Source organism: Vigna umbellata, chromosome 1, assembly GCF_029865625.1.
Source record: "Vigna umbellata cultivar VRB3 chromosome 1, Vumbellata_1.0, whole genome shotgun sequence".
Taxonomy (NCBI): domain Eukaryota; kingdom Viridiplantae; phylum Streptophyta; class Magnoliopsida; order Fabales; family Fabaceae; genus Vigna; species Vigna umbellata.
Genome location: NC_142165.1, coordinates 86,480,089 through 86,498,585, shown reverse-complemented (window position 1 = coordinate 86,498,585; position 18,497 = coordinate 86,480,089). Strand labels below are relative to the sequence as shown.

Genomic DNA, 18,497 nt, shown 5'->3' with positions numbered 1-18,497 from the left:
AATTATATGATGCTATAAAATAAAACATGTTATATTTACATTTAAATTATAATAATGTTTATTGATTTTTAATATTGAATCTTTATAAAAAAAATTAAATAATAAACTGGTAAATATTTTTAAATAGATCCCTTTAGATCGAATTTATAATTATTTTTACTAATTAAATGATCATGTCACTTTATCTAGTACCCCCACTGGGTTCTATTTTTATAATAGAAGTTATTTCTCTCACTGTTACATTAAGCCACTTACTAATAAAAAAAATTAAGAAATAAACGGAAAGATGAGAAAATTAGGAAATAAACATAAAGATGAGTAGGTTCATGTCACCTTTTCCCTTCATTCGTCTCGTAAGTGTGTATGTGGGTGTGGTGCTTATGTATATATATATGAACCCATGAGCTAGCATTTAGATTCCCCCAACTCCATTTTCCTTCTTGGTTCTTTCAGCACTTAACCACTTACACATTCTTCTTCACTTTTCATTTCGAGCATTGCTATCAACCCGTTTTGTTCTAAATCCAACCATGTCTCCCTTCTCACATTCATCTCATCAATCTATCGTTTTCCTACTTATCCATGCTTTCATAGGTACACATGCCATTTCAAATTAAGTAAATGTTTGCGTTAGTTTTCAATATGAAAATTATATGAAGTTTTAATATTAGGTGGAATAATATATTTGATTTTATATGATTTTATTTGGAGAAATGAATTCCCTTAAAACATTGTTTGACAAAGGTTGCTCTGTTTTCGCAACATTTGCGGCATGCAGGGGTGGGAGTTTCGGCGACAACATTTACATTCGTGAACAAGTGCGACCACACAGTGTGGCCGGGGATTCTAGGAAAGCCGGACCTCGGAACATCCGGTTTCGAGCTCAAAAGGGGAAGCACGCGAACCTTCGACGCGCCACCGGGTTGGTCGGGGCGTTTCTGGGGCAGAACCGGTTGCCAGTTCGACGACTCGGGCCACGGAAACTGCGCCACCGGCGACTGCGGCTCTGGCCAGGTACTCTGCAACGGAAACGGCGCCACGCCGCCGGCTACACTCGCCGAGTTCACTCTCGGGTCCGGTTCTCCGGACTACTACGACGTGAGCCTCGTCGACGGTTACAACCTCCCGATGATGGTGGAATCCAGCGGCGGCTCCGGCTCGTGCGCCACCACCGGATGCGGGGCGGACCTAAACCGACGGTGCCCGGCGGAGCTGAGGGTTGAAGGCGGCGACGCGTGCCAGAGCGCGTGTCGCGCGTTCGGGAAACCGGAGTTTTGCTGCAGCGGCGCGTTTAATTCACCGGCGGCGTGCGCGCCTTCGATGTACTCGGAGATTTTTAAGAACGCGTGCCCCAAATCTTATAGCTACGCGTTTGATGATGCTACCAGCACTTTTACTTGCACCGGTGCGGATTACACTGTCACATTTTGTCCCTCTTCTTCTCCAAGGTACTATTCTTCTATTCTGAGAGTGAAAAAAGATATTTGTATAAATTTTCTTCTACATTTTATGATTTTTCTACCTACCCATAATCGAAAATATTAAAAAGATAAAAAATTTAAAGTGGCTTATGAAGATTAGGAAGATTGTGAGAGTATGAAATTTAAAAAATGAAATTTGGGATTTTGCAGTTTGAAGTCTTTGATGGAATCGGGGCCAGGATCATCAGTGGAACAGGCAGCAGTGGCTACTACTTCATGGATAGCCAATTTGGCTACAGGGGATTCCAGCAGAAGCAAACCATTTTCACCTTCCAACTCTGCATTTTTTCTTTCTGTCACTTTCATTCTTTCCTATTTAGTCTCATAGACTCTCTGTGTCCCTTTCAGAATGATATCTTCCTTCTTTAAGGGACACACACGCAAGTAGGATCAACACCATCATCAATACTAATTGCTGTATAAATACATTTTAATAATTTTCTTCCTCTCTTCTTTCACCCTTTGTTTTTTTTTTTTTTTCTGTCATTTTTTTATTTTTTGGTCTGGTTGTTGTTGATTCCAAAATGAAGGTGTGGGGTGAGGGAATGAAAGTGACAGCCCACATGTAAGAAAAGTATTACGTAGGAGTTGAGGCCTGTTATCATTTTTCTTACGGCTCATGGAAATACCTGTTTCATCTCTACTTCCATTTTTAATCACTCTGAAAATAATGCATCGGTTTCCAATGTGAAGATGTAAACTGTGAAAATGATTCCTAATGTGTATTTATTTGGTTAGTCATTAAACATAAATTTCTCTACTGTATATATAATTCTGATAACATGTCAAACAAAGCCTTTAATCACTATGCTAACCTATTGATCCTGTGAAAAGAAACCATGCTAACAATGAAGAGAATTTTTAAAAGAAGGTTGTGGTTAATATGAGCACCGATTCTTATTGTGATGCATGTTAAAGCACTCAATAATTTATGAATATGGAAAATTTGTTTATCAGATTAATCTATTCCTGGGAAAAGGGTTAAAAACGTTGAAGGATATGATAATTAGCCATTATTGTTAGAATAATGTGTTTTCAAATTCTTTTTGTGAAATGTCACACGACCAAGGAAGCCAAAACCTAGATTATTTTCACTTCTTACGTGACCAAAAAAAAACTCAGAAATTGAGGTTCTATTTAATGTAATCTTGAAACAACCATACAAATTACTCATAAATTTAAAATTAATTAATTTTCTTAGAATAGGTGGATTGAGAGAAGGAGTCTTGGTTGTTTCTATTATTATATTATATATTACCCGTTTCATAATAAGTGGAGCTTTATCATGGAAAATCACATTAATTTATGTTTTTAATTTTTTATGAAATGCTTTTTATTTTTAGTTTGTCTTCACAAAGTAATGTATATTTATGTAGAGAAAGAAGAATCTTTAGAAAAATCATTTCATAGTGGGGATCCAATTATCTCCACTTATTTGCAAAACATTAATATCTTAATCTATTATGAGGAATGAGAAACTCTTGTACATATTGAATTTTTTAAGTATGCTAATGAATTTATAAAATACTTAAAAAAACCTTTTAACAGATAAAATAACTATCAATAAAGAAAAATAGAAGAAATAAATTATAAATGTAAAGTGCATATGAATAGCTATATTCACTTATATGATTTTTAAAAAATATTTTTAATTGAGTTTTGATCAAAAATAATTTATTCTTTTGTTTAAAATATTTTTTATTTATTTTTATTTAGTATTTTGTTATTATGGAATAATATGGTTGTGAAATTTGTCTTTTATCTTCTACTCAATGATAAATTTGTTTATTCTCTTCTCAATATGTTCTAATTTAGTTAACTCACTTTTTTCATCGTTAAGATTAAAAATTGATTTAAGAAAATTCTTTTTTCTTTTTTACTAATGATTCAATATTTTTGTTTTTATTTATTTTTGTCACTAAAATTTTTAAAAACTTATATTAAAATTAATGTTATTTCTCTCATTTACTTTTGGAATTGGACGATAAAATATATATTCACCGTCCTTTAAACGATGCTAACGTTAATCTCAATAAAAAAAAAATCAGATTGAGTTTTTAAAAAAATATAAAAACCACGTTATACATGAAAGAATTAAGCTATAAGTGAGATATAAATAAAAAGGTGAGAGTAGTTATTTCTTCATCACAAAATCAAACGATAAAATATTCATTCTAAGATTAAAAAATATTTTAAATACTTAATAGAAACCAATTTTTTTATTAAAAACTTAAATAAAATTACCAATTCTTTAATTATATATCAAGATAAAAAAATAGTTAAAAATATTTTTCATACAGGTAAAGTAATCAAATGATTGATGTCTATGTTTGTTGATTAAATAATGTGGGTATAATTTGTAAATTCTCTATGTTTGTTGATTAAGTCACGTCACATATGTTCTCCTTTAAAGCCTTGAAACTGATTTAAGGCAAATATCATATATACCAATCAAACTTCTTTTTAGGTCAACTACGTCATTAGATTCGACTTTAGATATTATTTTGACCGATGTACATATTATACAAAATTATTCAATTATATAAATTTAAATTATTTTATTATGTTTTAATAATTACAATTAGTATAAAAATATAATTCTTAAATGTAGAAAGCTATTTTCTGTCACTGTAGCAAATCAATCAAAATTATCTAGTTTATTTTGATAAAGTTTTCACCAGATCTAAAGTGAACTAGCACCATGAAAGAGTTAGAAAATTCGGTTGAAGACAATTTTTTCTTACATAAGTTTATTTTGATAAGGAAAATTTAAAATATTATTAAAATATTAATTTTTCTATATATATATATATATATATATTAAAAAACAATTTTTTTTAATATTTACTTATTAATGAAACCAGAACGGTAGCAAAATAATTATACTTGAGTTTTTTTTATGTTTTTTCTTATACCATATTTTATCTTTTTTTTATGTTGTTCTTTACGTTATAAAAATATTATGTATTATTGAGGGATATAATTTGTTAGTAATAATAAAATCAGTTGCATTTTCACTGTGTGCGTTGTCTTCAATTCATTTGCCTTCTACTCTTATTTGTTCTTATTTTCTTTCTTTTCTTTCAATTTTTTTTTCGTCCTCCAACTTCTATGATTGTTGTCATGTGTTGTCCCAACAACGGACCTTACCATGACACCACTGTGTCTCTATTATTGTCACCCATTTTAGTTTCTCTTCTTTTTTTTCCTTCTTCGTCTTTGTCTTTCTATTTTTCTTATCTTATTATTTTCACTCATCTTTTCTTAATATATAAAAAATCTCATCAAACTTAATAAAAAATTTATCACTCAATTTAGCAAGAGATTCTACCATATAGATTTATTACTGAAAAAAAGATAACTAGTATAATAATTCATCGATAATTGTAAAAATTCTTGTGATGATATTACGTTATTTTTTTTAACCTTCTTTAAAGTTTATATATTTAAAAAATAGGTTTAATTAGTAGTTTGATCCCTATATTTAAAACATATTTAATTGTTTATCAATATTTTTTTTTACTTAATTGAGTTTTAATTTAATTAAAATTATATAATGGTGACTCATTCGTTAAATTAACATTAGTGTTCGGTTGATAATGTCACGAATCGAGTCAGGTCGAGTACGGATAATTTCTATACGCTACCTGATCTACAAAAAAAAGTTCACTTCTCTGTGTTGTCCCAACATTGTCACCTCACCACCATCACGCCACAATGTCTCTATTATTGCCATCAATTTCAGTTTCTCCTCCTTTTCTTCTTCTCTTTCCTTCTCCTTCTTCTTTTCTTATCTTATTCTTCTCACTCATCTTCTCTTAATTTATAAAAAATCTCGTCAAATTTGATAGAAAATTTATTACTCAATTTACTAACAAATTCTACCAATAGATTTATTATTGAAAAAAAGATTGTTAGTATAAAAATTCATCGGTAATTGTAAAAATTATTGGGTGATATTTGGTTATTTTTTTAACCTTCTTTAAAGTTTATATACTTAAAAAATAGGTTTAATTAGTAGTTCAATCCCTCTATTGAAGACATATTCAATTGTTTTCCAATATTTTTTTTACTTGATTGAGTTTTAATTTTATTTAAAATTGTATAATGCTAACTCATTTGTTAAATTAGCATTAATGTTTGCTTGATAGTGTCATGGGTTGGATCGAGTATGAATAGTGCTTACACGCTACCTGTCCCGCAAAAAATAATTCACTCACGACTCATCTGTTATGTACATGGATACTCATTTAAAAAATATATCCAGGTATTTTAAAACTCGCAGGTATCCACATATACCTACAAATATTTAAAAAATATATTTTATAAATTTTTAAAATAAAATTACAAAATAATATATCAAATATAATACAAATTAAAATTTAATTTTAATTAAATTTAATTTAATAAAAATATATATTAATTTTAATTAAATTTAACTGATAAATTAAATTTTTATTTTCATTCTGTGATTAACGAATACACGTCACACGTGGGTACAGATAGTATAATACATACATCCAATTGATTTATAAGTGGATATTAAAATATTCCTTACTCACTGTCCGTACATAATAAATACTTACAAATATCAAACTATTCGTAATAAATTTTATCCATAGTATCCTTCCTTTTTCTCCCCTACATTACTACTCCATCTCCTTCCTCATCTTTTTCCCATACTACCCCTTCGTCTTCTTCCTTCTCTTTCGCACCACTACAAAATATCCTAACTCCTAGACCATCACGAGAGGGGAATTATGCACCAAGATATAAGGCTTCCAACTTATTAGTAGAAAGAAGAGGGGTGCTGAAAATTCTGAATTTTGGGCTTCCAGCTTCCATTGAATATGGAATACCTCTAACAAATAAAGTCGTAACACTTTGGCATAAAGCTCCATAACTTCTTTTAGGTTCATCCCAATTTAGAATTAGCAATGATCTTTCGAGTGCAGGCTGAAGGAAGGAGATAAAGATGAGTATGAAGAGAAAAAGGAAAGAGACGAAGGATGAAAAACAATAGAAAAAAAGTTAAAAAATATTAAATAATAATAATTCAATATATTAATACATGGTACACAAGATGTCAACTTCAATTTGACGAAATGACCAATATTATAGGATTTAAACAAAATTGAAATCATAAATATTTACAATTCTTTTACGTATTAATGTAAGAAATGCTCAAAGTCATATGAAAAAGTATATGAAGAAATTTAATCTAACTAAAAGCTGATAAAAGTTAATTATACAAGTTGCGTGTTATTGTCGGTTCCTATTCAAGAATAAGTTTATAAAAGCAACTCTATTAGAAACATTCTTAATTATATAATTTAGTGAATAATTAAGGGAAGGGTATTAATTATAAGATTTGATTTATTTTTTTAGTTATATTGTGTCATATTATTTTTAATATTATATCTTTACTTTTCTTCAAATCTAAGGCTATTATAAGACTTCATTAATGATATGATATTTACACTTTAACATAAAAAAAAAGCATTAAAACATATATTATTGTGAAATATTTCTATAAACCAAAAAGCTATTTTTTCTATGTAAAAAATAATAATTTTTATTTATTTAAGACCTAAGATCTTAAAATTTTTCATATTATGTTTTATAGTACCTATGACTTTAGGTATGTATTCTAAATTCTATTCATATTGTTGTAAATAGTTCATTTCAACAACAAAGCAGGGAAAGAAAAGAGTGTAGATGTTTTTTTTTTCTTTTTTTTAAGGTAGAAGGAAAAAAAAGAAAAGAAAAGAAAAGAAAAGGTGACATCATGTAAATAGAAATGAAAAGGAAGATAAAAGAGAATTTGATAAAAAGAAAAAGAGAAAACATATCTTTCTTTGATCATCAAACAAGGGTCAATAACATGCCAAAAATTATTCTATAATTGAATGATGACAGATTTTGATGTCATGAAGTTTGGTATATCAACTAGAATTGACAAACTGAATCCCATTAAAAAGATTGAAAATTGAATAGCATGCATGGTGATAAAGAAAATTCTTGTTCTTACTTCTTCATCAGTAAGCTACTTCAAATGCACTATTTTGAGAGATAAAGTTATCATTATGGATAAAGTCAATTATACGTCAGATTAATTTAACACTTATTGATCCCACATATATTGTAATTGGATCACTATCATCGTCATCGTCATCTATTTTATTTGCATGTAAACATTTTCTTTTGTACATTATGAGTCTTACTTTAACAAATTGACCTAATCAACACATCCCAAAGCCTTTCATTCTTTGGCATTTTATTGGTGAAATGTGATGGAGAAATGCTTTAGTTTGGAGTGCTATCTATGTTCTATGTGGGAACATTTCAGACATGAATGTAGTTTTTAGTTAACTTCTCCTTTTGAAAAAAAGAAAATTACCATTAGAGTGATGGAGAGGTTGGGGTTTGTATGAAGAAGTACCATTGATTTTTTTTTTTTTTTTATGAATGTGGACTTAAAGAAATAAACTTACTTTTATAGGTAGGCTTTTAGGCCAGAAATAAGAGGACAATTAAAATCCTTTTTTTTTTGTTGGTTTACTTTCCAATTTCAACTTTTTCTAAAATATTTAGTTGTACACCGAAAGATAATGTGAACAACCCTCTATCTTCATTATGCATAACTTCTTTAGAGCATAAAGTTAGAACTCTTGAAAAAAAAACATGAGTTCAAGAATTTTGATATATGCTAATAACTAAATTGTTGGGCTTTATTGGATTAAGATTTTAAAGTATTTTAAGAATTATATATAGTAGTAATTATATATTACTATTATTATTATTATTAAAAACAGTCTTAAGAATGTCATTTTGAAACAAAATATAATAATCTAGTAATATATACAAATAAAATATTTTATAACTTATAAATTTTTAGGATAAATTTCTCAGAGCATAAGTATCATACGCATTCAATCATTTCACCCCAAAACTTTCATGTAATTTAAATTTTATTACATTGTTCATATTAATACAATACAACACGAGGTAGGTTTGACACAACTCGACTAAAATATGATACACTTCAACCAAAATATGAAATCACTCAACCTTTTTAATTCGGAATCAACCTACATCATATTTTCATCTCGCTGTGATATTAGATTTTCAATAATAGAAAAAAAAAACAAGCCAAATTATAAAATTCTACCGATTTTAATTGACAAACCAGCTTGACTTGTTTAATAAATCAATATCAAGACAGATTTAAATGTTCTATGTTGATCCGTTTTGTCATCCTAATAATAATATTAATACAAAGTATCTATCACATCATATAATTAACAAAAACACGTCACTATATAAACCACAAAAGTTTAATATAGACTCAATTTAAAGTTTTCAAATTTATCATGAACTCAAAACATACTTAGGCCTTTAATTTACTTACAAAAATGAAAGTTGAAACATCTTTGTTTTACAGGAACGAAAATAAACCTGATTAAAATATAGGACTTATCTACCATAAACCATTCTAACCGACTCTGAAACTGTCTTGAGGTTGTCTTTAGCCCCACTTTTTGTTTTTGTACAAGATTATTCCTTTTTAAGGAGCAGTAGGAAATTGAGAAGGGACATTCAGTCAAGTCCAATCGAGAAGGCAATGAATGGAAATTAATACTAATTGTTGTTTCCGTAATGGCTAAGAATCCCCTGTGGTGCATACATAATCTCACTACAAAGACAAAGCACATCCCATTACTGTTAGAAGAGAAAAGTAACCTCGAATCCACTTGTTAGATTAAATTGTAGTTTATTTGAACCAATTGCTAGCTTTTGACACAGTGCAGCTTCATTCAACTGGTGGATTTGCTTTGTTCACTCAAATGGACTGCTCATCTTAAAGCTTTACACTTGCATCTGTGATGGTTCAACCAAGATAAGGAAGCTTTTTTTCTGTCAAAAGTCACAGGCAGAAACCAATAGCAAATCCTAGATACCATTACAGATAATAAAACCATAACAAACCAACACACGATTCATCTAACCTGCCATTTTTTAATCACTAATGGGACACAGTCGAGCAAACATTTTAATCACTGCTATTACTAACACGCTATTATCTATCAGGCGCAGAACTTTCAATTGCTTTTTTTTCATCTTTTAGTCGCGATGACTTGGCGGATTAGCCCAAAAAGAAAAGGTTTTAATTATCTTGGATACTTTAAGGACCGAAAATTTAATCTGCACTTTAGAGGTGAATCACACTATGCAAATTCATCTGAGCCTTCGTGGATGAGAATAGTGCTGTCTACGGAAGATGTGACCCAACCAACAAAATAATGTATTACGTAATGAAAGCATGAAATCGGTTAGTGTCTGAATCAGGACAATTCCTGTCTCAGAATTGGTTTGAACATTGTCTAAGAGTCAACCAACAACAGAAAGAGGCCCCAGGAGAATACGTAAAAGAAAGCTCAAAGGGTAATTCTGATTAAGAGTGGATAGCTGTGACCTTTCTCATAACTGGGCCAAGAGTCCCTGTCTTCACTCAAGAATCCCTCATGACGTTTCCAGACTTCTTGGTCATAGTTCTCCGTTACACTGAAACGTAAGCCATTTTCCTTGGCCAACTCCAAGAACAGGTCCAACGAGTTGCCTCTTTTTGGACTTAAAAATATAGCCTCAGAAGATCCGGCTTTTGATAATAAATGTTTGACAATACGAGCAAGGTCTCTGTGGAAATCCTTAAAGAAAGTGCTGTCAAAGTGACACAATCAATGTCGTAATATAAAGATAAGAGTAGCATATATAGGCCAAAAGAAATGGCGAGTCAAGCTGCATGCATGTGAATCTGCTGATGCATTTCGTACAAGACAGAACTGTCTTTTGCCCCCACTTGAGGAATAAATATAAATATCTAAACGTATATTCAACTTTAAAAATTGAAAATGATAAAAAGCTAGCAAAAGAAAACAAAGAAAAGTAACAGCATTTCCCAACTGACATACATGAATGCAAAAATTTGATTATTATATATATAAATAAAAGCTTCAACCAGATAAATAAGAGATTGTGTCTTATGACTACTAGCTCACGCTGAATCCTTTGTCCGACTCAGATCTTTATCCAAATTATATAGGTTAAGGAAAATGCTATTGACATGAAATGACAGTTTCCAATAAGCTGTTACGGGCTTACAGCTATATCACAAGAACCGGATATAATATCTTCATCTAAGGATGGAAAATGCATTCAAACCAAGTATGAAGCAGCCCAAATATCAAATATCTTACCAGTCACTCGCAATGATGATATCAAACGTGTCCGCTAAATTAGTAATATCCTCCTGATTCCAGTGAAGAGTCATAGACTTCACAACTGTATCCCCAAATGCTCCAGTGTTGGCTTCAATATTACGCTGAGTATCTGATGGTCATGGAAGAGCAATGCTATTCAACTAGAAAATATATCAAGTACATTCTAAAAACGGATATTTCTGCATGCATATTTAATTAGAGAAAGAGCATTAGATATTGTGCTGATTACAGTGAAAAAAACATCACATTTAAGTACAAAGTTGGAAACGTTAAACAATCAGTTTTCAACCCAAAAAGAAGTAAAGGACCCAGAAACATAACAGGAAGTAGAAGCGATAGACTTCGTTGGTTCTTTGAGAAAAAACTCTATACGTTGATAGTTGTTGGGACTTCATAGGTTCTTAAAAGAGAGAAGAAAATAAGATAATAAATGAATTAAGTTTCTCCCACAAATTAAAATTAACGTACGCATGATTTAAAATGATCTTTAGGAGAAATTAAGAGAAAGTGTCAATAAAAGTTTAAATATAAGTTAATTTTAACTTGTTGAGGAAACATACTTCATTTTAACTGACTTCCTTAACAAGTGTTTTAACTTCTTACTTTCTTTACCTATAACTATTTATTGAAAACTTTATCAAAACAGGGCCAATAAATGGTTTTACTGTTGCATTTATTTATTGATCCTTAAGTGCAATGAGCCAAAATATCATATACATGAATAACCAGCTTAACCACTTCTTAAATACCTTCCCCCTGGAGGGCCAATCTCCTTGATGGAATGATCATTTTGATCATGTTAACTAGAGCACTACACCTAGCTCTCCTAGAAGTATAACAGTAGACTGTTATCAACCATTCCCCTGAATGCATAATCCTAGAGTGCAATCAAGCTTCTTTCTTCATGCATCTCTTAATAGAACAAGATATTGAAAATAAAAATCCATAAATGCAATGACACAATCCCAGTAGTAGTTTTCAATCTTTGGTTATGCATGATGAGACAGTATAACAATCATTTCAAATACTCATTACAAAGGAATAGATCTTGCAAACATTTGCTGCAAGTGACATCAATTGTCTTGTGACAGAGGTCAAGTAAACCAAGTCACAAGCACTTGGGTTGCTATACTCTTAAGTAGAAAGAATTACAATTACATTTTTACTACTAACTATAGCTTTTGGTCTAGTGCTAGCTGCTCGATTCAACAATTGTTATTAGAGCCAAGACCACGAGTCCAATTCCCATCCGGACAATTGCTAAGGGAGAGATTATTACAAGTAACATCAATTGTCTTATGGCAAAGATCATGTGAAGTATAGCCTTTGAAATAGTAGTAAAACGATTGACTAATTTGATTTTAAAAACCTGATAATACGTCAAGTGTGCATGAGTTGTGAATAGACCACAACAGTACATAAGATTGTGTGTGCGTCAGTTCTGAATTTCAGATTTTTATCCGTGCTACATGGTTCGTGGTATGATTAGGTATGTGGCAAGGAACTTTTCCTACACAGTACAAGACAATGTGATAAGTCAGTTCATTGATTTATATCAAAATTCATTTAGCGTTTGATTGTGGACTGGACAACAAAGGAGGACTGAATCTCTATTTGATCCACTGAAATATTTCTATAAATAAAGATTGATTGGGTAGATAATTTGTTTCCCTATGTAGCTAGTGATCATACTATTTTTTGTATGGTAACTCTGATACCATTTTTGTTTAGCTTACTTTTAGGTAATTCATTAAGCGTATTTTCTTTTCTAGGATTTAGTTTCTTTCTTTTACTTTATCTAATTCTCCTTTATAAAAAAGGAGGAAACCCAATACATACTGTTAATATTTCCAATTTTCAACTTTGGAATCAGAGCACGACCTTTGCACCTCTGATTTCCAGCCATGACCTCAGCCATCAGCAATGATCAAAATCCATAGCCTCCAAAATGGAGCAAAGGGTCCCTTTTGGAAATTATCACTCTTTTCCAATCACCTCCTTTCGGCTTAATCGGTAGATATATCTCCAATGGTCCCAATCTGTCAAATGTACAATCATGAAAGCTTGGATACCTCACTAGTGAGCTACCCATGCTCAACAATAATGATCTCAGTATCCCATCTAGGATGCTGAAAACTCCATGTTGATGACATGTTTGGTCCAATCATGTAGGACTAGGTTGTGGGTAATAAATATTGCAGATTTGTTGTGCTATTCCACAGCTAGAGAATTGAAGCAAAGTGTTGTAGCAAGAAACAATGCAAATGCTGAGTTTAGAGACGTGGATTGAGAGGAGTTGTGGGTGGAAAAAGTTCCACAAGAATTGAAGGTTTCCAATTCTCCATGAGTGCAGTTATTACGTACAACCCGGTCCTACATGATAGGGTCAAACATATGGAAGTTGGCAAGCACTTCTTCAAGGAAAAGATAGAAAAGGGACAAATTTGTATTAGTTATGTTCCCACTGCAGAACAATCCATAGATATCTTAACCAAAGAATTACCCAAGAAATACTCTAAGAATATAACCAGTTGTGCATGGAGGTTACCTTCAAGCCAGCTTCAGGGGGAGTATTGACAGATGTCAAAAGAGGATAAAATCTCTATTTGATCCTCTGAAATAGTTATGCTAATATGTTTGATTGTGCAGTTAATGAGTTTCCCTATACAGCTAGTAATCATACTATTTTCTGTATGATTACTCTGTTACCATTTTAGTTCAGCTTATATTTAGGTAATTTATTATTGTTATACTTCTTTCCTTTTCAGGATTAGTTTCATTTTTTCAGCTGATGTGATTATCCTCTATTAAAAGGTGAAAACCCTACACAACTCAATAGTTAATAATATTTCATATTTTCAATTATAGAATTAAATAGTTAAAAACTAACAAAGTAATTGAACAGGCACAACACTAGCCATTTCTATTTTGTTTACTTCATTGCTTCGGTCTTTAGAAGGTTGTGCGCTTTGCACTTCCCATCCCTTATGTTCTATCGTGTTCCCAGGTCTTCTCTACCTTTTGCAGCCTTTCATCTATGAACAGCTGCTGCATTGAATAAGTTCCTTGACTTCCTTCATCCCTGGCACATCTTTCCTCTTCTTACACTTACTTCCACCTCTATTCTTCCATCTATTTGAATACTTCTCACAACTTCTTGGGAAAAAAGAATCATGGGTCAGCATTCAAATGAACCATTTAATATTTATCATTATACTAGTAAGTCATAGTCATTACTAAAATCCAAATTGTTGTTTTCTACAGCAAAGGAAAACATCTGTTTGTATCCATCCTAGAAAGGAGTTCCTCATCCCTAATCAAAAGGAAACGAGAAGTTAATCACTACTCTTAGTATAACACAAACTTTTGCCTAAGAAAAAATTAAGCCAGCAATTAACTGCAGGAATGATAAAACTCTCACCAAGTTTTCTATCACTATCCCAACCTGTTTGTCCAGGTTGTCATATACTAGCTTTGCTTTTATAATATCTAATTTAAGAGATCCTTTTCATTTACCTATGAAAGCATAAACAACTGACAGAATGACAATTAAGATTTACAGTAACTGTGCATACCCCTGGACAATTACTTCCATTGTCATGAGTAGGACGAGCACAACAAAATATCAAAAAATTGCAACCAAAGTCACCTAATTAGTCAACTTCATCTCTCTGGTGCAGCATTAATACCTCTTACCATGATAAAGGTAGACATCACACTGCAGTCAATAAACCCTTACAAAATGAGTTTAAACAAGGCTTAGGGAAGAAATGAATCAACTAATAATCGCATCAAAGGCATTATGAAATTCAATTTACATATAGAAGACATATGACCCTTAATTTATGAAGAAAAGTTTAAAAAGAAAGAAGAAATTTGTTTAAATTAGTAGCCAAAAGGCACTATGAAACCATCCTTCACATCCATTTTTGGCAAAGATATTGAACTCTGAGATAATACAATTAATTCTCCTTCAAAACTATACCAAAAGGATACAATCAACTACTTGTGGATTTCCATCTGAGATTACAACCTCGGATGCCCCTGTAGCAGCTGCAATAACAAATCCAGCCAATCCATAGCCAGAACCAAGCTCAATAACCTTTTTAGACCTAAAAGAATTTAAATGCATACCAAGTGACCAAAAAACAATTATACCAGCAAAAAGTAACAAAAATAACAGTTAAAATATGCTAAGCAATACACAATGAAATCTTCAAGAAAAATTATGCAGTTTTCAAGAATTTAAATGCATACCAAATGACAAAAAAAAATATACCAGGAAAAAGTAATAAAAATAACAGTTAAAATATGCTAAGCAACACACAATGAAATCTTCAAGAAAATTATGCAGTTTTCAAACCTGAATATATCTGCATGTGACAAGCAATAGTGAGCAAGAACATCTTCTGAAGGCCAATTACCTGAAAAAGACATCAAGAATTTACAAATAAGCACGTGAAAAGAAAATGTACAGAATTAATATTTTGAAGATATTGAAAATTATGTCAATATCTTCTGATAAAAAGGGTGGCACAGTGCACAAGGCTCCCACCCAGTGAGGTTTAGGATGGATAAACATATGCAGTCTTACACCTAAAAGTATTTTACCAAGGCTGTACTTAAAATAAAAGCATTATTTTTACATCAAAACATTTGGGAAAATTATAATGCTTCTTTTTATGAACCAAGAATTGAAATGAGAAAGAAAATAAAGTTCTTTATAAAAGAGGATGAAAAGAACATGAATAGAAGAGAAACTCTTCAAGGGATTTCGCTTTCACAAAGATAATGGTCAATTGATAAATGACATCGAGTACTGTTTTCCCCTTATATCCTCGTATTTATTTAACTTATAGACCGCTTAACTAAACTAATCAGTATCTTAACTGTCATAATTAACTCCTTTCCTATAGTCCTAGCAACCCTCCAATGAATGCAATGAAAATTCAACTTATCTACATGACTATATCCAAAGTTCTGTTTGATGAGTAACTAATAGGATAGCCACCCATCCCTCCAACCCAGAAAAAAAAAAAGAACATTGGTGGAAGTCTTAAAAAGATCACGTGCTAACCAAATGCAAGCTGATCGCCTAATCTTCCCAACTCAGCTACCAAGACAAATGGACCTATTTAAAATTACAAGACTATGCTCTAAGCCTTAAACCAAATTTTAGTACCAAATTAAATCGATTCATGTCATAAAGAAAAACTTCCTTTCAACATCAAATATATAAAACTTTGACAATGAGCTTGTGACTCATGTTTCACTTTATTCTGAAATGTGTTATTAAACCTTACACGTCTAATCAAGGTTATAAAAAAAGGTTGTGACTATTTTGCAGTCTCAGCGTCTGCAAATGTGAACACATTTGTCGATAATTTTCTACTATATGACAATTGTAACAAAATTGCAACAACAGGAATTCAAAACATTGCTCTCGGCACTGGCAACAGAGGATTGTGAATTATTCTCAAAATCTCAGTTGACACAAATGAAAAAATTTTATACAAACAAATACCATCAATCTCTCAAACCTGAGAAGCACAGCTTGTGAGTTGTAAGGAGAATTATAGAAGAAACTTACAAACAAGCCCAGTATTGTCAATGTTGTATCTGTTGCATATTTCAAAATCATCAAGGTCAGCACGGCTGTCCACTCTTTGTCTGCATAAACAAAATACAAATAGATAACCATGCAAACACAATCATCAAAGGCGACTAAGTTTTTGAAGCCGTAAATCCACGTGAAATGAGATTGTCATTTACTTCTACTGATACTATATGTAAGTTAGCAGACACTTTCTATCACACTCCTTCGAACACATCTTTTATTAGTCGAAATTTATCCAAAACGACAAAATCATGAGTTACGCACACTAAAAAAGGAGTGATTCCAACAATATTTTCTGATTTCTAACCAATTTCAGTCCATAATACAGGTCTTGCTAACATTTGTCATGTAAGGTATGGCGATAGGAAAACCAAAATCAATTCAATTCAAAGTAGATCCGTTTCCATAGAACTTGCTTACTGAAAACTATTTTTTTCCTAGTTGCTAATATATTGGTTCTGAAGCAATGCATGGAAAACAAGCATTTGATTAGCGGAAACTGCCGAAAGTTTACCAAACATTACAGTTTTTAAGTAAAACAACACAGAAAATTTTCCCAATTGGAACATGAACAAGAGAATGAAAACCAAAAAGGAAAAGGAAAATAGAAAACTGACGTCAGAAAAAGTTGAGGAGCGTCAGAGATAGGTAAAGTGTAACAAACGCGAGCGTCTCTGGTGGAAGAACCGTCGCGTTTGTTCGGGTGACGTTCGTCGTCGATTACATGTGAGGGTATCAAGTTGAATCCATGGCTGGTCCTTCTCGAAATGCGCTTAATAATAATTTGAGATTGTTCTTCTGCAAATAAAACGAAAATTTTTATTAGTAGAAGAAGCATTTTGGCAACGAAAAGGTGGAAATTGGATACCTACGAAAATGATATTACCTGAGTCTGGTGGAGTGGCGCGTGAGAGAAGCGCGCGACGAAGAATTTTCCATCTCAAAGAAGAAGCTTTGACGTTCGCTGTGTTGTCCATGGCAGCTTTTTGTTTTTCTCAGAAGGGGTAAGGGCCAATTTTATCTACTTTCTCCTTCGTTGATCCAATTCTTAATTATTACACCCTATTATGTTCATTTAAAATGTAATATTTTTATTTTACTAACAATTTGTCGGAACGGATCGTGTTAATTAATTTTTCACTTTCAAAGAAAATATGGTCAAAGGTAATTTTTCACATTCAAAATAAAAGACTAAATGGATGAATGGATGAATGGATGAATGGATGGTTAAATACGAAGGTGTAAATGTGTTATTGAGATTAAATTTTTGCTGAAAATAGAAATGTAATTATTAATAATTTGATTAAATTATTAATATCAATACTTTGCTTAAAGACAAATTGGTTTTCATCTACCAACACAATCTAAATAAAATATTCTATCATTTTAATCATAATAAGTAATATTAAATTTTGATAAACTAACGTTTTGGTTTAAGTATCATAAATAGATCATTAGAATATTACAAGAATATCATCCGGTCTCTATTACACTATTGAGTTTTAGAATGTCTATTTAATACAATTTCAATATCACACTTATAAGAAACTCTCTACGTAGAAGACATAACTCTCAAAATAAGACCATTTTAATAAGACATTAATTCACTTTTAAATGTGCTAGATTGTCTAAAAACCTATTAGTTGACTTCCAAATCTTTAAGTAGATTTCAACTGTACAGGATATACTTATGAGAATGTATATTTAATTTAGTGTTTTCCATACAAGTGTATTTGGGTTTGAAGATATATTTGATAGGGAAATAGGTGAATGTCCGATTGTTTGGCTCAATGGTAAGATTGATGTGATTTAATGGATTTAATATAAAAGTTTGTGTATGATAAATTAAAAAAATATTTTAAAGAATAAAATTAGACGATTATTATTATCATGTGATATAAATTTAAATGTAAATAATAAAAATTATGTTAAAATGAAATTGAAGTTGTAATTTAAAATTACAAAAATATTTTATTATTATTATTATTAAAAAGTAATGGAATAGAATAAAAAAAAGAGAAAATAAAAACAACCTAATCAATAGCATAAAAAAAACAAATAAGTAGGGTTTGAGAAAATAGGAAATGGTTATTTTGGATGTTACGATTAACAATCGTA

At 31.2% G+C, this 18,497-nt stretch overlaps 2 protein-coding genes across 2 annotated transcripts; one reads left to right on the top strand and one right to left on the bottom strand.

Annotated features, from left to right (window-relative positions):
* Nucleotides 1–425: 425 nt before the first annotated feature.
* On the top strand, nucleotides 426–2,175 carry LOC124837175 (thaumatin-like protein 1). The gene is made up of 3 exons (XM_047312468.2): nucleotides 426–594; nucleotides 779–1,448; nucleotides 1,632–2,175. Exons 1-3 carry the CDS (start codon nucleotides 531–533, stop codon nucleotides 1,807–1,809), a joined length of 912 nt encoding a protein of 303 aa, XP_047168424.1. The 5' UTR covers nucleotides 426–530; the 3' UTR covers nucleotides 1,810–2,175.
* A 7,590-nt stretch (nucleotides 2,176–9,765) lies between these two features.
* On the bottom strand, nucleotides 9,766–17,416 carry LOC124837188 (S-adenosyl-L-methionine-dependent methyltransferases superfamily protein). The gene is made up of 7 exons (XM_047312483.2): nucleotides 17,266–17,416; nucleotides 16,997–17,177; nucleotides 16,353–16,432; nucleotides 15,126–15,186; nucleotides 14,759–14,874; nucleotides 10,739–10,871; nucleotides 9,766–10,202 (listed from the first exon to the last, which is right to left on the bottom strand). The coding sequence occupies exons 1-7, from the start codon at nucleotides 17,354–17,356 to the stop codon at nucleotides 9,920–9,922; spliced, it is 945 nt and encodes a 314-aa protein (XP_047168439.2). The 5' UTR covers nucleotides 17,357–17,416; the 3' UTR covers nucleotides 9,766–9,919.
* Between the last annotated feature and the right edge of the window lie 1,081 nt (nucleotides 17,417–18,497).